Source organism: Malurus melanocephalus, unplaced genomic scaffold, assembly GCF_030028575.1.
Source record: "Malurus melanocephalus ecotype Western Australia unplaced genomic scaffold, MMel_1.1 scaffold_471, whole genome shotgun sequence".
Classification (NCBI taxonomy): domain Eukaryota; kingdom Metazoa; phylum Chordata; class Aves; order Passeriformes; family Maluridae; genus Malurus; species Malurus melanocephalus.
The window spans coordinates 27,549-49,050 of NW_026623703.1; the positions used below are offsets into that span (position 1 = coordinate 27,549).

Here is a 21,502-nt window from a genome sequence, read left to right on the forward strand (position 1 = left end):
ACACACATCYACCAGACTGGAGCAAGAGGACTACAAGAAAAAGTTGAACAGAGAGCAGAGTTTTAAACACACATTTGGAAGAGAGCTTCTGTTCAAATCTTAAGAATAAARTATATTGATTATTCCAACATCCAGTGGTCAAGCTCCTTTCATTTTAGGATCCAAATCATAACAACATYCAAATGGCGACAGAGCTTGTCAGACATGAAGTAATTAGGGCAAATGATTTCATTTAACTACTCCAGATACAAACATGATYCAATTACTTTCAGTTTAGGAAATGACAGTCTTCTGTTGAACAAATACCAGACTTCAGTATGTTTACCTGCTTTTTCTCTTCATCTGATCAGAAATCCACCCACTCCTAAAAATTCCTTGCATGCAAATAGTGGTAGGATTCTTTTCACATCAAACCTTATAAATTCACGTGCCTACATCACATCTTTGTCTCATGTTTACCCTAAAATCCTAAACCAAGGAGAAYTAATGACWACAACACACTGTGTAYATACACACACCRCAAATATTCCAACTAGTYAACTGAGGACTAACAACTACAAAAAAAAATAAAAGAATACAGCTGCCCAATGTTGATTATACAAATGGCAAACCATATATAATCACTCTCTTAACTATGAAGCACATTCTGATATCCTGAAAGCATTTCTGCAGTATTGCAGATGAAATTACACTGAAGTTTTACAGTACCAGCATTAGTAAGAGATGATAAWTTTTTAACTTTTTGCTACAGCAAGACATTTTGGTAACTTTGCTGGCAAATTGCTGGCAACTGGAAATGCTAATCAAAACTCAAACAGAAAATTATCTTCAAGCACTAAATATTTAAAATTCATAGATATTATTGCCTTCTCTTGAAGCTGAATTACAAAATCTCTGTATTAGCCACAAACCCTTCTCAAATGAGCACAGCAGTGAGTGGTTCTGCAGTTCCTTCTCCCTTACTCTGCTGTGCAGGGAAGGCTCTTTGGAACAGATTTGGAATATCTGGAGCAAGAAAAATTGCTTTTTTGGAATCAACACAAATTATAACTGTTTTYTATGCAGAAGCAACCCATAAAAAAGAGAAATCAAACACCTCAGTGTTTTCCTACAGCACACAAATACTGTCTGCTGTGTTTTCCTCTCCTCTGATCACAGCCACAGCAGAGACAACTCTCACAGTATAATTAATGATGCTGTTAGACAGAAAGGAAAAAAGCTAAATGGAGTCAGGCTACCTTTTGCATTAGGAAATAACAWCAAGTATTTATCTGCCAGATACAAGACAAGCAGTCTGCTGGAAAAGAAGATTCTGCACTTGTAGAGCACTTAGATAGAACCGGACATTAATGCAACATCTTTAAACAATGATATTTAAATATCAGAGCCAAAATATTTCAGTGTCTTTTGACAAGAACAGAAGAGTCAGGATGTAACTGAGTGGGAGCTACAGTGCTACTCAGCTTGTAGAAACTCTTAGCAGAGGCAGCATTTTCCCTGCACAGAGCAGGGATGATGGACTGGCCAGCACCCTCCCTGTGTCCTGTGGTGACAGAACTGCCCTGAGTGTGACACTGAAGATGTTTGCTTTATTACCATCCTTCTGGCTGCAAGTACCAAAAAACCAAAAATTTTTAGAAATTGAGAAAGAAATGCAACAGATCCKCTTGTAAAGAAAGTTCCCATAGGTTAGTGAGAACTAGGGGCAAATCCCGTAATACGAAACAGAAATCTAATACTTTCCAAGTCTATAACCATGATACCTTCATCTTTTTCAGCAGGAACATTTAAATCTCTTCCAGCTCTCAAACAGCATTATAAGAAGTGAAAYTCCTGTATGTAACTTCACTTTTAGCCTTTCAATTGCCAGTCACCAGCCAAAGTCTAACGTAATCTCACTTGACCCCTTCAACTGACTTCAGAGTTCAATCTCTCCAGAGGACACAGTAAATATCCACAAGCAGCAGAAAGTTTCATAACAACATTAACACAGACAAAACACTAATTCTGCAACCCCAGTGATGAAGCAACACAAGCTCCTGACTCTCATTGCTCAGTTAATTTTTTGGTTTCATAAAGATAAACATTTTCCTTCTTCTGTATCAGTTCCAAATTAGTGGTCTTCATATTTGCATTCCAAGCAAAGAACAATTAGATGGAATTTAATTTTGCTGCAGTTGAAACATCTTGCAAGTGTAAAGATATTTACACAACACAAAGTTTAAAGCCAAACAAACCTATCCTCACCCATGCACTGAATGGCAGACATGTTTCTTCTGGCCTTTAAAATAATATACATTCATCTCTGAGAACAAATCTAATTGTCTCAGGACATYGCCTCAACGGATATTCTCAGGCTATTCTCTCTTCCTTTCCCCCTACATGCTCCCTTYTTTTCAAACTTGATTACAGGAACATATTCCAGCTTTGAGACAAGATGTATAAACAATGCTCCAACCACTTGTGGCCATTAAAAATTCCATAGAAGTTTTYGTAGGAGGACATCCTTCTGAACAGATTGACTACACAGTACAGAAACAAGCTGTATCTACACGAAATTCAATCAGTAAAAGCAGCTGGATTTGGCTGCTTCCTTTACATTACAATGTGAATCTTCACTGTTCAGCCACTGCTGAGAATGTTCCAACATAGGAGCAACGACACTTCCATTAAGAGGGGAAATAATCCTGTACACAATATCCTTTCACACACAAAAAAAATCACCATGGTGGTAAAAGGAATCTAGGACAGAATCCATGGCTTGCAGAGTTATTTTGAGTTTTTAATCACGAGGGAYTCTGTGGCCAAAAATCACATTAGTGGCCAAACCCAGAAGAGAACCTCCAACGCACATCCATCACTCTCATTGTTTAGCTGCTGGAAATCACACCATTACAASATGTTCCTGAAAACATTTCTTACTCTAGGATAAAGACATACTTTGCAGTAAAGTTCTAGTTAAGATATTATCATTTTGTGCTTTTAAAATTAGGAAAAGTGGAACCCTAAAAATATTAATACTATTACCATATTAAAATACATTTTCAGGAATTTAGAGGAAATGGTTTCCCTCTGACTTGTGAAACCTTCGAGACTTTTTTTGCCTTTTCCTTCCACTGCAAAGTATGTTTATTATATCAGTGATACCCAATTGTGTAGAACAAACAAAAGCATAAAAAAATTGGAAGTACAAAACACATTTTTTATTCTATATAGAAGAGGTCCGGCAGGGTGACTGCACCACCAAGTGTGAAATAATCTCCTGTAAAAAACATATTTATTATAATCCATAAGAATTACTGCAAATAAGGCAAGATTGTGGGTTTGTCCTGGTCAGACAAAGCCATACATAATTTGTTAATGGGTTAACATCTCCAGCCAAGCAGAAAGTAGGCAATTACAAAATTGTGCAAAATCAGCATTGATTTGGAGGGAAGGAAAATTTTACCTGCCCCTCAAAAACCACCTGATTTCAGATGGCACACAAGACAYGCCCTGCCATGGTACCTGCAAATGTTTGTGTCTGTGGGGTACAAAAGGCACAGGAGTGAGCAGCAGCAGCAGATGTGTGTGCACACAACACCAACAGCTGTCTGTGCAGGAACAGGCAGCATAAAGGCATCCCAGAGCTCTGCAGCAGCTGCTAATCCTGCCTGCGAGCCATGAGCTGCTCTTCTTAACAGCACCACAGCACAAAGAGGTGTTTTACAGCAATTTCCACATCTTCCTATACAGATATAGCCACAGAAACAGAGAGGCACCTCCCCTGCTTCTGAGCTCCTAATGAGGCCTCTGACACAGACACTGGCCATTCAAAAGCAGGGTGTGTTTAAATTAATAAGTATTTCTTTTTTACTGTCCATGCTGTTATTTTCATRAGCAGGGAGTACTGAAGATCACAATTACATTATATTACCTCCTTCACTTCAACAGTGTGTCTTATTAGAATATTTTTATGCGTTTCCATTAGAAAACCAAGTGTTTTGTAAAAACTAAATAAAATAACACTTGTCAATCAAATAAAGGAGCATCACTTGAGAAGAAAGAAGAAAAACCACCCAGGGACAAGGTCTGAGCAGCACTTCACAGGCAATGAGCTGGTACCCACTCCTGTTCCTGTATTGCTTTGCCACAAAATGCCTGGACCCTGTTTTTTTCTGGGTTTGCTTTTTCCCCAGTTTAGCAGGACAAATGTTTTCACCAAGGGACCACACAATTGCCCAAGACAATGAAACAGGCAGAGCAGAAAGCCCTGGCAGCACAAAGGTACAGGGGACAGCAACCCCCTTGAGGTCAGGTTTAAGCCAGCCCTAAAACCAGCTCAGCTCAGCCCCAAAACCCCACCCTTACAGGCTGTATTCTCTACATACTAAAAGTAGTTCAACCTGATATTAATAATAGATAAGCATGGATTTCCTTTTAGAAGCGTTCTTTTGAAGTCGCTCYACTCTTGCTTCAAGATCAGAAGATGCTTCTAGGCCAACTTCTCTTTCTAAAATATGTAAATACAAATTACTGAATATGAAAAGAAAGCTGAGTTTAACTTAACATTCTAAGTATCTTACCCAAATACATTAATACTCACATTAATAATATAAAGTGTTAAAATATGCATATCCATGCATATTTAAGAAGTGCAGAAGAATTTTATGCCAGCTAATGTGGAAATTAAAACGGAAACATTGGCCACACTGTAGGGGTATGTGTTTGAGAGAGGGCTGTGAACAGATYAGCACAGATCCAGGAAATACTATCCAACACAGCATGTGCCTGCACCAGCATCACTTACCAATTACTATTCAGGAATTCTGGTGAAYGGCCATTCTGATTTCAGGGTTMCAGCTCCACACTGTCACACTATCACATCTCAACATCAGAGTCCTCTTCCAACACGGAAAACAGTAACAACCAACTCATGTGGCACAAATGCAATGCTGTGCAGTGCCAAGCACTCTAAATAAAAATGCACAGTCTTCTATTGTCCTGCTGGCTTAAGGCAGTATAAATGCCCCAGTGTCCCTAAAATTTTTTTACTCTGCTTTCAGCCTTTTAACAAAATGACTGCATCTGATTTCTATTGTGCACAGCAAATAATGAGGAYGGGTGATCAGAATCAGCTCTGTGTAGCAGCAATACCACCACTGTAAATACCAACATTACTCTTCCAAAAGCAGCCTCAAGCCTTTTCTTTACATTGTACCAGGCCAACAAAATAGTGTCAAACAGAAACAAATTATTTTTTTCCCCTCCTCATTATGTATGCTGCAAGGCAGAGTCTCACAGTTAAATGATTTTGGGAAAGCTCAGTAATTATTTTCYCTCTGTGGAGCATTTGTACGTGCAAAACTGAGAAACAAATGGGGAACTTATACAGTGCCATAGCTGAAATCAAACAAATTTTCTCTGTTTGCATTTGAAAGCCTTTGCTTAGATTACATTATATTATAGTATGCATTAACACAAATTTAGTCTTCACAGAGCACAAATCTGCAAATTCTGATATTCTTTTGTACACTTTCATGGCATGATCCAGGTCACAAGAAATTTTAGCACCTTCTGAGCAAGAGAGTGATCCTGCAATAACCAGGGGAGATCATGGATAACAGCTGATAGCACATTTTGTATCCACTTGCAAYGCAGAAAAACAGCCACTTTTCAAGTGGGAGTCTTGGGAAGGAAATCAGGGCTCCCCCTCAACACTGTCTAGAAGGTGAAAGGAATAGATCACCGTGCCAACTCTGCACAGCACAGCTAAATACACATTAGAGATATCATGTCTTTAACCCAAACCCTCCATTCACCACASAGCAAAGAAAGGGCAGCAAAAGAGCAGTGGGTTTTGCTTGCCTGCAGCAAAAAGAGATAACTCTGAAATGAAAATGTGTAGATGCAATAGCTTTTCACAAGTAAGATCTTTTAAGCCACACAATAGAAGCAGGATGTGCCTTTAACTTGGGGCATTTCTGATTTTGCCCAATACAACTGTAGCATATTACTAAACAGAATTACACAAAGAATTGGATGGAAAGGGACTGGATGGTCCCATGAACKAATTTCTATGATAGCATAGTTGATTTCTGATTAAACCAAGCATACAGGCAACAGTGACAGGAATTTAAAAACAGTTCAGCATTAACCAACTCTCTGGCTGACCAGCACAGGAGAGTGACCTGCTCAGAGTGCTGATGGCAAACAGGTCAAACAAGTGGGAGTCCATACAGACTGGGAAGATGGATTGCCTGAATTACTGCAGCCACTGCCCAGGATTTGGTCCTGTGCTCACCTCAGKGTGTTGGCAATGACTCCCAGCAGCTCTGCAGAGCACAAGGCACAGTTTAAACTACTGACAGGAGAGCAAATACCCCTCTCCTCATCAGTCAAGACTGGATTCTCTCCTGACAATCCCCAGGAGTACGTGGTGATGAGAAGGAAAGCAGGGACACTCTATCTCCCAGCAGTACACAACTGCCATTAGTAATCCCTGTGAACCACTGCACAAACCACACACATCCTGCTGCCCTTCTGGACCTTTCAGCTCCAGGATCCACATGGGCCAATTCCCCCTCAGATCATTTCATCACACCTTGAGTGAGGAAGAGGCAAATAAAAGCAGTGATTCCTTCAGCTTTTGAAATGGTATGAGAAGGAAAAAAGAGGAAGACTCCAGCAGTGTGTTCCAGCCTTACCCTTACAGAAGGGCTGTGTTTCCCCAGTCACCCCCAGTTACTGCAAAGAGGAAATGGTTGGCTGGCAGGCACCTACRTTTTTTCCTAGGATAGACCCTGGAAAATAGACTTGAAAAGCAAACCCAGCAGAGTCGTAGCAGACATTCCTGTCAGATCCATTTGGAGTAGCAGCATGGAAAGTTGACAGCAATGTCACTGAGCAGCTGCAGGGGGGTCCTGGAGCCCAGACCCTGTGTCAGCCGCCAGCAATACCCCAAATCCTGCTCAGAATTCAGGCACAGCTCATCAGACCTACTGCATTCCCAGAAAACAGTCGGGGCTCAGACTGGCTTTCCGTCACAAATTTCCAGGAATATCTTCTCTCGGCAGTAAGGGATCTGCTCACAGCACCACATTCATTAGTGAGGAGCATTAGCCCTTACTTAGCATTGCTGGCTGTTTCTAAAGCACACAATCCAATTTTCAGAAAAAGCAAGGCAAAGTTCATTTTTCCCCTTCCCCCATCTCTGCCTGACACAGCTCGGGAGTTASATTTCAGAACAGTATTTATTGCAGAAGCGTTCTATTTATTCATTTTCCAAGATCAGCTGCACGCTGAAGGAAGTGGAGCAACTGCAGGATTTGAAAGCARATCTTCCTTCCCTGAGGAATGTCTGCAGACACAGCTCCAGAGTGCCACACAGGACTGCTCATCCATCAASRAACTGCTCCAGCAGCATTTMCATCCACCCAAAACCAGAGAGATTYCAGGATGCACAACGCTGTGCACAATGTGATGCCTGAATTTGTGTAAGCCTTTGAAATTCCTGCATCTCCTCCAAAAAAAGTAACGCTAGTACCTGCTATGGAAACCACGGAGCTGCAGTAATCGGAGAGAAAGGCACTGGAGCTAATACAGCATCTTGCTTTTTGGCTAYCTTCAGCTTGAATAGCTCCAGCTTCTTACCATTACATCAACAGGCCCATTGGCCACAYTGCCTGAAGCCTGAGAGGGCACAGAGTGAGTCAAGAATTTACTCACACATTTGTTGGTGAAGGAATTGCAAAGCTTAGCTTAAAACTGCAAAGCATTTTCAGATTCCTCAGAAAAGAGCATGCTTAGCTTTTGGGAATTGTTGGTTGCCATCACACCATGAAACAATTAGCCTGACAGGTCASTAATTCAGATATAAAAGAGCTTTTTATCTGGCCCACTGATAACAAGACTGTTGGATGGATGCACTTATCATAAGGTCAAACCCCTGATCTCTCACTGTTAGCTTGGCAAAAGACCATCAGCAGCAGTCACACCAAATCTGCCTCACCGTTCTTCCCAAACACAGCACATTCAACATCTGCTGAAATTCTTTTAAGCACAGACGTAAATTTTATGTTAGAAAAGAGATTTTTCATGCTCCAAGCAGACCTCCTGGCATTCTGATCAAAAACTCATTTGAATAAATACATTCTTCCTATTTAAACTTTCCCCCAACTGTTTCAGCTAAATCTGCTGCAATATTACATTGCCCTTTCTAAGCTGTTTTCTCTGCCCCTTACTGGCAAAATCACTGCATTCCTTCCACAGATCAGTGAAAAATAATCTGAACACATAATCTTTTGTACTTTATTTTCAAATAACTCAGTCATTTTTCTCAGCTAAGTACTTAACAAGAAAAAAAATCATATCCATACAACTTCAGAGATCTAAGCAATTTAGTTTTCAAACTCTGAACATCTCAGATTCAGCATTTTCCCTGAAAATGTAAGCAACTAACTGGGATTTAACTCTCAATCTCATTTTTAAGTCCACCAGTTCCCATTAATAAACATTCCCTTAGATTTCCATTTCAACCTGTCATGCTCAAAGAGGAGACATTTTTGTTGACAATCAAACAATTGAGTWGGACTATGTTTTAGTTCTGCTCCCCCTCAAGAAGACAAGAAAAGGTATCCCTTCCTAAACGAGTAAAACTGACAGCAAATCCAGATTTTTTCACCTGCACATACCAGTTCCATTGAGTGTGCTTGGATGTAGCATCAGCTAAGCCCCTTTCCAAAGAGGCAGTGCCTTCAAAATGCTCCACCTGGCACAAGCTTTCATTATACAAAGACAAACTTTGTGTAAGACTGAAAAAATCTGACTCATATTAACATACTTGCAATTATCCCAAATTTGCCTTAGGGCAATCAGAAATACCAAGCTAAAACTTCTGTTTAGCAGTCTGGAGCAACAGTGCAGCTCCACTGACACAGCTCACATACTGAACAGTGGGAAAACTTAGTGCAGTTCAGGAATTATTCTGTATATCACAGCCATGGATACGTATAAAACACCTGGAAAATACCATTCACAGGTAAATGCTTTACTGTTTGAAATATTTCTTGATCACTGAGAAAAGTGGTTGGCAATAAAAGCAATGGCACTATTAAACCTAGACTTTTTCCCCAATAATCCTGACATACACAGGCAGCAGTCTACAGTCTACTCCAAAATCATACAAAAACTGCTTCTAAAAGATTCCACAAGCACAGCCTCGGTTCTACCACCTTTTAAATCTCTTAATAAAGTGGAGCTTGAAACTTGGTTGGAAGTATTGGAAGCTCAACCAGAACAGCCAAGCACCATACCCAACTGACCCTGCAGATGTTTAACTGCTATCTCCAAATGTCCAGAAGCTGCTTCTTAAAGATTACATTGTGATTTTTTTTAGAGAAAATAGGTCAATGAAAATCAGCTATACAAGTTTTTAATCAGGCTTCTGATTATCTAATCAGATTCCATTAGATCTGACTGCAAGTATTTTACCAAGAAGTTCACAACTGATAAGACACTGGCACCATCTAATTTTTCTTTTTTTGAATTCTTCCACAGCTGTGCCTCAAAACAATATCTTAACATATTAATAATTAATTACAAACTAACTAACAATGAAAGTCTAGCCATGCTACGGTACCCTAGCTAAGATCTTAAGAAAATAAAACCTTATCATAAATTTTCCAAATTGGTCTCTAATGAAATCTAGAAATATTTTGTACTGTTTAATGATGATGTACATGCTTTCACTAAATCCTGCAGCATGCAACTTTGCACGGCACACATAATATGCTCATACTAAATAGATGAGATATTTTCCATTAGAAATAGCAGCAATGGAAAATGACAACTTATACAGAGGCAGAGAATATAATCACGACATTGTTCACCAGAGGCTGCCACCACTGTTAACTCTATCACACAAAGTCTGAGAGGAAGCCAGATAGAGCAGCARAAGCTGATGAACTTCCAGCTGCAAGGGGGTGGGAGAGAAAGGAAGCAGACTGATTAGTTGAATAGATTTATTGTATGCACATATTCTATGCTAAAACCCTGTATCTACTTCAACATAAATTTTTTTGAGTCATTTGACTGTTCACAATTCAAATACAGGAAAATGCTATCAGACTAACATGTGTTTGTTCAGCAGGAAACCCTTTCTTCAAAATGTAAAATGAGGCAGTGAAAAGCCAAAACTTGGCTAGAATTGTTGTATTATTATTTCTCCAATGTGAAAAGGACTTTTTGATGTTCCTCCATCACATTAGAAAATCATCTCCTAAGTCCATATGAGCTCCAGGGGAAAACACAACATGGTAATAGTTGTACTGAGTGTTCTCTCTSTCTCCAAGATGCAAGACATTATCATACTGGCAGATTTTATTCTCAAGCCACAAATATTTTCTTGATTTTTCYTATAATGTGTCATGAATATAGCCAAAGCATCCTAAAGCAAATCTGTAAGCCAAGCTTCTCATTCTAGCTGCTGTATTTTAATGTCCTTTGACACTGGCAGAGTCTACATAGAACCAATTTTGCAAAATGCACTGTAAGTTGACCTGCACATCAAGAAAACAATGAACTGAAAGAGAATCCTTTAGGCTCTTCACAATTCACAAAGATCACAGCCTTTAAAAATTGGGAGAAAAGAACTCTGACTACTATTCTTACTAAACAAGGATAAAATGCAAAAAAAAAAAAAAAAAAGTAAATTATCTGCATGGTATTCATTTCAAATACCGCATGTAAAAGGCCATCACAGATGTTTTTACACTGCAATTTGTTTGTGTCACAAGTGTCTTGCCTTCACAGCACAGGGTTTGTCCACATTTCAGTTCCACTTTGAATGCAGAGATCAGCTCCTCCTCGCTCAGGAAGGAAAGGAAGCTGTTGCTGTTCTGTTCTAGGACTGAGGGGCAAAGTGCCAGGCTATCCCACAGCCACAGACCCACCAGAAATCTTTCTACTTTTTCCTCCAACAAAAAAAAATTAATATCAACACCCAAATAAAGCACACAGAAAGAAATGCAGTATCCAGGTTATGTCTGAGACAGAAATTATGTTCTAAAATTCATGTCCCTGTCAGTATTAATGGATATAAGYTACAATATTTGAAGCTAGCTCTTTCAGTCAATCAGGACTTACAATTTGTATACTATTGTTATTAAACTTCTTAAATTAGACCAGTGTAATTACAAACTGAGTAATGACTTTCAAAATTAAAGGCTTGGAGTGACAGTAAAAATTCTGAAATTCAGACAGCTATTTGTTGGGCTCCCCTGTCAAGTTAAGTCTAGAATGAAGATTTACAAATAACCTAAAAGATACCCAAAAGATGGAGTTGGAAACACCAAATATACCAAAGGTAAACCAAATTCTACAGAAAAATATTAGGCTTCCCACATACTTAGGATTCTGTAAAACAATGACTAGTGAAACACAGTGTAAGTGAAAATATTAAAACCAAACCTGTTTGATCTACTCCACATTTGTAGCATTATATATTGCCCCAATACTGTAAAGAGAGTAAAGAATTCTGTTTGGACTAAAACCTTGTACTATGAATGAGAAAACAGCATCTTCTTCCATTAAGTCATTTGAAAGAACAGGCACCTTCCCATTCCAACCAGCTAACTCCACTTCTGTTTAAAAAATTAACCAAAAACTCTTWGGTGACTTAAAGTCTACAGTCAAATCTGAAGGCGTTTTAAGTATTTCAGGATGGGATTTATGGCAGAGTTCTGAAATGGATACTCCTAGTTCCTGTTGCTTTTACTGGAATACTTTTATGGAGAGTCACTTTTTTTCCCACCCTRCCCTTTTCCTTTACTGAATTTCCACACAATAACTTAGATCTGACCATCACCGGACATCTGAACAACAATAAAAAAGTTACAGCTGGATCCTGTATTAGTCCCAGCTGCACAGGATCTCTGGCTGCCTTCAGAAAACAAGAGCCAATAGGAAAACAGTAGGAGAATTTCTTTTAGCAGCCTACCTTCAAATAAATTGGTTTTTTTCATATGCTGCTACAACGAACTATTTTACTATTCAAGGTAAAAAATGTTATTCTTGCTATTTTTCACCTCATTTACTAAAAAAAAATTAAAACTTCCTTCTTCAAAAACTTTTACTACAAAATGCCAGAAAATAATCATCTCCATATGCTCTTTCAAGTCTAACATACCACAATGGCTAGATCTGCCAAGTCCACCCACCCACAGGCTCTATAAACTTRAGAGTATTATTTGTATTAAATTTGGATTACCAATTTCACCCAACCTTTCCCCTTCATAACACACGTTACTTTTTTAGGCTTACTACTCAGGTAGAAGATACARAAGGAAAATAAATAAGTTTTCAGCAGAGTAAGAACAGTAACATAATGCATACTCTCTTTACTTTGAATATCAATGAATTCACAGTGGAATACCTTAAACCAGTCTTTTTTTATGTTTGCTCTTATAAAATATCACCTAATCTTTTAAAACATTCATATGATACTATGTCATTTATTGGTACAAGACCAAGACTAAACACTGCAGTCTTTCCAGCTTACATTGCACAAAATGAGAGTGAAGAAAGTTACATGTACTCTCATTAAAAAAAATTCACTGGGAGTGGRGAAGCTTCCTCTCAGATATTTAAAAAAAGAAAGTTACTATATATAATGCACAAAAATCCACTTCCTATAGCCAAAAAAATAATCAACTCCATATGTTCCATTCATCTATCCTTGCTAAAACATGTAGAGCAAACTGAAATGTCAGCTGCCYAGAAAGGCTGACCACACATAGAACACAGGCTTAAAACCCAGCCTGAGATTCCTGGATTACAGAATTCATCAGCAACATCTACACAAAGAATAAATTACTCATATATACCTGGAATTTTTTAATCTCTCCTTTCTGTACCTGCAAATGTTTTCATAGACACAAGAGTCAATCCCCTAAACTTTGACTAGCCTTGGCTACCAGTTCCAGCTTCCACTTATGAAATAGTTAATCTACAAACTGCACATCAGGGACAGCAGCACAACTGATAAGAGATGGTGGGAAAACATGCACAGACACTCTCCCCATCCCCACATCAATGGTGGATGYTGCTTAAAAATGCTGCAACTACATGATTTGATAGTTTTAATGACTAAAAGGGTATTGCAGGTCAAAAAATTGCAGAAGAGGAARTTAAATAATAAAAGTTCTATAAAGTAAAACAGTTACTTTTGAGTCTATAAACAWATCCTTCCATAATATGGACTACTCACTTCCACATTTATATGGCAGGTACCACACACAAAGTGAGTTTTCCCCTATTAGTATAGGGTGAGGTTACAAAATCCAAGTCTAAGCCAAGGATTACTTCAGCCTAATAGAAACTCTTGAAGGCCAACTTCTGAAATATAAAGGGCTTCTTTTGGGTGGGTACCAAGCAGAACCCTTTCAGTTAAAAGAAGAAAAATTCAAAAACTGAACCAAGAATAAGAAAAACGTAAAGGGAGAGTCCCAAAGCAATAGAGAGATGCCCACTGACCTACCCCATGCAGGGAAGTCCATAGAGCYATTCCCAGATCTACAATRGAACAYCATGAGAATGGTCCTGGGCAGGACYCAGCCCCTGTCCTGTACAYATGAGGGGTTTCATGGGCAGATAAYACATTTAACTGGCAAAGTTCCTCCCTAGGAATGGAATTTCTCCTTAACAGAGCCACCATCTCTTCTTATGGCCACCGTGGCTTAACCTCAACTTCGTGGGAAAAAAACTTTCCTCCACATCCCCTGGCTGGGCAGTCGCAAGACACTGGAACAAAAACATGCAACAGCTTTACAAATTCAAAGATTGTACTTGCAAGTGGTCAAAGTAATACTCATACACAGCCTGGTGGGAAAATTCCTCCTCGGTGCAAGAGAATGACTGGGCAGGAAGTTCATTAGGACAAACTTAGTTGAGAAAGAAAAAAAAAAAAACTTACTTGGAATCCAACTACTGAATATAAGGAACACTGCCTCAAGCAACCATAATTCCTTATTTTATAGCATCCARTGCAACTACAAACACCCCTTTTGAGAATTCCTCCTCTCTTGTAGTAAGGCAATGGGATCTGTTTATGTCCCAATTTGACTTTACAGACAACACTGATTGTGAGCTGAACTATTTTCTTTTTATAATAAAAATCTGGCAATGAGGATAATTAGTAAAGCCACACCAAGAAGGCCAACCTGTTGAAAAATTAAATSAAAACATCTTCAAATCCTAGATGACATTATGATTTAGATTTCACAAGGCTCCAGTATGCAACATTTCCTGTTAACTCCGTGAGATCCTACTGAATTTGTTAAACTCTTTCCTAGGACATACTAGATAACATTYGTGTTTGCCTTTCAACATGTCAACTTTGACTGAAAAAACCTATTCACTTATATCATACCAATCTACAAGAAGATATCCAAATTCAATGAAATTGTGGAATCACCTACATATCCCTTCACTTTCCTTAAATAGAACTCTGTATTAGCACATAATGTGCTTAAAGAACCTCAGAAAGTAATGAAATAAATGTGACACAGATGTTCACCAAAAAAAAAATTAGAGAACAAGAATGTTTTTACTTCATAGCAACCAAATAGGTCAAGCCATTTCCTTCTTCAGGCAAATCTCAGAGGACCACAAAACACATGGTTTTCTAGTGCATTTTGTATGTCTATCCCACAAAGAGGAAACACTGCTGTCCAAAAAAATTTGCAATACTAAGTTTTCCCATGAAACTGTAGAAATTAAAAGAAGGAAGTAGTACGCAATTAAAACTAATGTGCTAGATGTTAAAATCATACAAATGGCATAAATAAATAAGACTCTTATCAGCTGATTCACACACCTCTCTGTGCAATATATTGCTTGAAAAGAACACACAGTGAAGAAGTCAGAAATGCCAACACTACATCTGCTCACACAACTTCTCTTTTGCTTCTGTAAGACAAAGTAAAACACCATGTGTTCTTCCCTTCCCYGGGATCCCTGTCTCACAGTTCTACACATTGATGGGTTTTCCCAATAATCCAGCTGCTAAGGATTTATTTTTATCCTCTGTGAATGAAGCAYACAGTCATTAGGTCCAAACTCCTCACTAAAATTAGCACAATTCTTTCATACATGCTTAAGTACTCATRAACTGCCAGGAGACAAAGAGAAGAAGAAATCATTCAGCATCAGGTTAYTTCAAAAAGAAGGAAAAAATCCATATAGATTCATTCAATAGTCACAAAACACTAACCTGTGTGCTGGCTGGTTCCATGCAGACATTTACAGAAAGTGATCCTATAACCAGATTAAATCTATTTGTGCATCCAAATAGGAAAATTAATATCGCATAGAAAAACGTGATTTATTTCCTAAGTATTTCAGTACTTTTTCATTGCCCTTTAACTGACATTTTTATTACAACTTCTCTACAGACTATTTTCTAAGAAGCAATAAATTGTAACRTCTCCCTGTTTACTTGTCAATAACCACTCAGGATGCCAGCATGTGTCCACAGACATCAAAAAGAGGAAGTGGGTGGAAACAACATTAAGAGCTCTGTTTTAGACTCATTAAGCTTAAGATGACAATTACGCAATCTTAAGATGTCAAACAAGCCAACATTTTAGCTGGGACAGATGGTTCTGGATCCAGAGCACAGAGTATATGCTGTGAGTCACCAGTTTAAATACGATAGTTCCACGCTTATTTGCAAATCTGATTATCCAGAAGCAAGATGTTGAGAGGAAGAGAGCGTTAAAGGAGCGTTAAAGAGTCCTGCAAATCTTCACAAAAAATAGTTGGAAGTAGAAAGATGATCTTCCAAATGAAAAAGCAAGTAAGACAGGAGGGGGAGGAGAGAACAGTCAAAGGAAAAAAAAACAGATTTCAAAAAGAAAAGTATAGTAAACAGTACTAGAGGCAGCTGGCAGTACAAAGAGGAGGAAGAGAATGTAATGAGTACAAGGGGTCAGGACAAGTGTGGAAAGGACCTGGGATAAACCTTGAGGAGATACTCTGGATTCAGAGAGTAACTGCAAATAGTTCATTCAAAGACTTCCAACAAGGGAAAGAGATGAGTGGTAGTTCAACTGTTGGCCTTGGAGCCAAAGATGGAGTTTATAAAGAATCAGATTAAACCGCATTTGCATAGGGAGGGAAAATAATGGGGCAAAAGACTGCAGCAGGTAGGATGGAGCTGCAGTGCATGTGAAACACTTTAAAGCTTCTCAAATCTTTGTTGTACTAGAAAATGAGAGACTTACAGGACAGAGAGATGRCGAGCASAATCWCWGAATGGTTTGGGTTGAAAGGGTTCTCAAAGCTCATCCCATCCCACTCCCCCTGCCATGGGCAGGGACAYMTTCCACAGCCCCAGRCTGCTCCAAGCCCTGTCCAACCTTGCCTTGGACACTTCCAGCAATGAGGCAGCCACAACTTGTCCAGGAAATCTGTGCCAGTGTCTCACCACCCTCACCATGAAGAGCCGCTTCCTAAAATCTAATCTAAATCTACCTTTTTTTCAGTTTAAAGCCATTACCCTTTGTCCTACTACTACACACCTGTGTAAAAAGAAAAAAAAAAATGGAGGAAAGCCATTTTTTTAATTTTCCCTTGAAAAAGCATCCAAAATCCTGAAAAGAACGAAGGGGAAGCAGTAAACATGGAGGGACTGAAAAATGTGATGGGAACTGCAGAATATATCTTGAAAATCGCTGTGCTGTCTCATCTTCTGCAGCCCTTCAGTTGGTGCAAGCTCTTGGAACTCCAGCAATATGAAAAGATTGCAATATCCATGGGGAACAGTGGCCCACGGGGAGCCCACTTTCATGTGGCTATTACTGTGATTCCCAGACGTTGTTCTGCAAAATACACTCTGTTCCTGCCTGTAAATCCTACGGCTTTCTTCCCCAGCTGGAACAGTGCAGGCAGATGCTGTTACAGGCACACTGCTCCCCTAAATCCACGGCGTGCTCACATTGCTGAGTGTGTCACCAAATACCATTATATAACAATACATCAAGTTTGGCAACCAATCCCCTCTGGAAATTCTATCAGCAAMAATTTCATGTTTCCTTCCAAGTCACAGCTAAAAATATCAAACATCAGGCTAAGAAAAACTTAACAAGTTACTGCAATTAACAAGCACATTTTCTGATATCACCAAAAATAACTAATATGGAGATCATAATTGTTAATACTACATTATGACATTTTTTACTGCAATGATAACAGAATAAAGTTTTGGGGTAAAAATTAAGACCCTACTGAGTTGACAGGTAATCCGAACAAATACAAGATTAGTWTAGCATGAAGAAATACCTATTTAGCAAAAAAAGGCTTAGCATGAAGCTCTGCTGGCTGGTAAAAGAACATAAAAAACTAAATTACGTAAGTAGTCTCTCTCTGTATCTGCTCTTTTTCACTCCCTAGAATCAAGCTGAGTRGTCAGTSCAACACTCAGGTGCATYTATATATTCTTGGGATTTTCCTGARGTGTTATTTAAAATGGTAAGCCCTCCTCTAAAGGACTTTTGGGACAACTTTTATTTTAAACTACTGGTACAAGTTATCCATTTGGATGAGTAGGGAGTGAAACATATTTAATGTTCTTCTGTGTTAAAACACATTTGTTTGTAATAAAAGAAACTCATAAAATAAGCACACGTGCAGAATTAGCCTTAAACACAAAGCAAATGTCTATAATCATGAGGAGGCCACATGGCCTCTGATATCTTTAATATCTACCTTTGACAGATACTACGAGATGGAAGGAAGAGATGAGGCTGCTCACGTCTAAAAGAGAAATATATATATTTATATTTAATCAATTTTAAAACTTTTTTCTGAGAAGAATCTGGGTGATATGTTACATTTAACAGCTTTTATCAGTAAGTAGGTAACTGCTTTGCCCCTGCAGAATAGAAGTCACTCTGCTAAGTGTGGTTTGGCAGCAAATCCACTCTGCCGAGCCCTGTGTGCACCGATCTGGTCTCTTGGTGTCTCTCCCAATGAAGCAGTGTCTCCATTCTCTCCTCATCACAAACCCAACGTGCTACCTGGCACCAGCRCTGGAAGCACAGCCAGCAGCTAACAGAGCTTGGCAAGCCAACTGCTCTGGCCCACCAGAGCTTCAACATTCACAAACAAAGAGCAGAGTTTGGGGAACAGCAGGGAAACCTCAATGCCGTAATTAGTGCTATAATTTGGTCTATTTGTCAAGTAGAAGCAGGACTTTAACCTTCTGGCAAGTCTGTTTAGAGCSCTTTGTTGAGACAGCATAAAACAAACATACAGAGGCTGGTAAGTACCCAGTCTCGCAGTCTTTTTCTAGAGGAATGGCACAGAATTGAATCTGGGGGACTGAAAAGCTGCTGGATGACTAGAATCAAATTCAGAAAACAAACAGAAGGTCTACTGTGCCTGCAGCACTGACTGTTTATACATTTTGACCTTTCACAGGAGATCACTCGCTCACTGTGTGACCACACCAAGGGCACCATTGAACACGAGGGTCCCAGTCACTGGCACTGCCACCATCCAACTGTGACAAAAGCCACTCAAACCACACAAGATGTGGTTTGAAACCAAGTGGGGAGAGGGAGGAACAGAAAGTTCACTAAGTGAACCACAGAGATAGTTCAGTCAGGACACAAAGGAAAGTTGAGCCCAACACCAACTGACTCGGATCATATCGCTTCCATAATCCCAGCACAGATCTCTGCTGGAATCAATGGCAGGCTTGTGTGGATTGTTTCATATAAATGCACAGCCCTGTTTAGGGCTCCATATACAAAAGAGAACGAGGTACTGAGAACAATTCCCTTAATTAGCACTTCTCTTCCACCGAGTGCTTCTAAAATAATAAATTCTAACTTTACACAGCTCTGTTTTCATTCACAGTTTTTATCAGAGGTGGCAAAACAACTGACCCCATTTGACAAATAAGAGATCTGAAGCACAGGATGCAAATTAAACTGAAGAGCAGTGCAGCAGGCAGAGCTGAACTGGGAATAGCAGCTTACCTTCTGATTCAGACTTTAATGTCCTAGATATTTACAGCTTATCTAGTTCAGGTCTCTAATTAGGGTGACTGCAGCCCTCAAACAATTTTGCATACTTCCTAAAGTACCTGTGTACAGCGATAAGCTTAACCATAAGAGTTTCCCACTCAATAATGCCAATTTTATGAAGATTTAGGATGTCCTGCATTAGTTCAAAACACCGGACTGCCTCGGTCAGACTCTGAAAGGACTCTTATGGTATCACACCTCTCATTACTCAACAGCAATAAAAGGTTATAAAACAGGCCATCAAATCCACGTGCTTCCTATCATTAAAGGAAAAAAAAAAGGAGGAAAAACCCCCAAACAAAATAACAATCTGCCRATTCATTAGCTATAAATGACCTACCTAATCCTGCTGTTCCAAATTGACAGCGATCCCTAAGAAAAAGYGASACTGGGTCTCTATTCAAGAAAAAARGGCAAAACTTACAAGAAGTCAGTGYAAAATGTCACATACACTAACTGCAAATGAAAATTCCAGTCTTACTTGTTTGCAATTGTTTTACAACAAAGCCAAACATAAATTATACTGTTGTTTGACTCAAAAAGCAACATGTTTAATTAAGTGATATTAGTTTCACCTGCATGACAGAGGTACAAAGTGGCTTCAGGTGTAGAATCAGCGTTCAGCTCAATACAGACCGTCTCCTCTCAATGTCCTGAGTACCTGTCCTCCCATGAAAATCCAACTTCAAAATTCCTAACACCTTATGAAAGATTAATGAATTTATATGTCCACTTTCTAGTTTACATTTTGCACGTGATTAAGTCCTGTATTACACAGGGCTAGTGCCAGTAACAAGCATGKTCAGCATGTACAGATGCAAATCTATATTACTGTGAAAATAACATACTTTGAGTTACATGAGCTTTCTGCTCTTTACAATTCAGCGCTCAACTGCTTTGAATAATAACTTTTCAGTCTTTTGCTCCCCCTTTTCAGATTTTTTTTTTTTAAGAGTTAAGTCTATCACTGTCAAAACAAGCAGAAATGCCTGCTGAGAAATGGTCACATCTCCAACCGACTGCGTGAAGAATTATTTTTCTGATTCATCACAGCATTATTTTTTCAAGTTGTCAAAACAAACACCACACCCTCTCGATTTCCGAGTTCTGGGTAATTATATTTAGAATTAGCGAGTACCGCGCAACTATTAATCACACAATGCTTAGCCCTTACTTTACCTATTTAGAGATCAGCCAACGCATTCAAACGCTGCCTGTTTAGCATTTGGTTTAAGATCTCCCCTCATCTCTGCTCTGTAGCACAGACACACTGAATATAGGGCAGGCCAAGCAGTCGATCCCTCTGCCCCAGGGCAGGATCAGCTCCTGCTCAGCCATTATCGCTGATGATACACAAGAACTGGTTATTTCAGGCAGCAGCTTTACACACGCACTCACAAAACACATTATAAATTAAAGGAGGGAAGCGTGTCGCACGTCTGCAGTGCCTTAAAGTGGGACAAGGCACAAGCCGGTCTCCAGCAGACAAAAAATACAAATAGAAGGTTCCCCAACATGCGAGTCCGGATTTTCTAAAAGTAGGATYTGGCAAGGTTAACGCCGCTGCCTTTGGAAACAGTTCACCTTGTTTAAACTGGCTGAACCACCCCGTGATTATCACCGAGCCTCCATTAAGATGACACACACAAACAGAGCCCTCGCAAAGCTTAATTACTCTTTTCGCTGCTCGTACACCGCCAGACGAGCACTTTTTCACATTCCTCCCCTTCCCCTGTGGCAGCAGAGGAGCAGCTGCCGCAGCGAGCGCGGGGCTGTCACGGTGGCGGGGCCGGGACCCGCTTGCCCTGCCCTGCCCTGCCCGGCCCGGCCACCCCGGACCCGCCGAGCCCCGCCAGACCCTGCCCGGGCTCGGGGCACAGAGCCCCCATTGTGATCCGGGCGCTGCTCGGTAGCGCCGGTACCGCGGCTCGGCCCGGGGCACCGGGCAGGACGGGGCAGCACCGGCAGCAGGAGCCGCGGCCACAGCAGCGCTCAGGAGCTCCCGCCGTCCTGCCGCCCACAAGGCCGGCCGAGGRGCCGCGTCCGCCCCGCACGACACCCGGCACGAAGCAGCACTCACCGCCGCCACCTCCGCCACCCTCTTCGTCCATGTTGGGACCGCGGGCAGGGCGCTCCGCGGCTCAGGGAGGCCCGGGGCTCCTTCCACTCGCTCGGCGCCTCGCGGCYGCTCCTGYTCCYTCTTCTCTTCCTCCTCCTSTTTCTCCTTCTTCTCTTTTTCTTCCTTCTCCKCYGCTGCTGCTACTACCGCCGCCCCGTCGCTCCCCGCCCAGCCCTGCCTCAGCCCCGGCAGCCGCCACCGCCTCGGCCCAGCCGCCCGCCCCTCTCATGTGACCCGCGGAGGGCGGAGGGGAGGCGGCCCCGCCCGGCCCTCAGAGCCGCCCCCGCGCACCGGGTCCCCCTCAGGATCCCCC

General features: G+C 40.5%; 1 protein-coding gene across 1 annotated transcript in view; it reads right to left on the reverse strand.

Moving 5' to 3' along the window:
* The window catches only part of CYTH3 (cytohesin 3), a 45,278-nt gene extending 23,997 nt beyond the window's left edge, over positions 1-21,281 (reverse strand). The window contains exon 1 of the mRNA XM_057380775.1: positions 21,151-21,281. Within this exon, the coding sequence (XP_057236758.1) occupies positions 21,151-21,181 (31 nt within the window). The 5' untranslated portion in view covers positions 21,182-21,281. The remainder of the gene's footprint in view (positions 1-21,150) is intronic.
* Between the last annotated feature and the right edge of the window lie 221 nt (positions 21,282-21,502).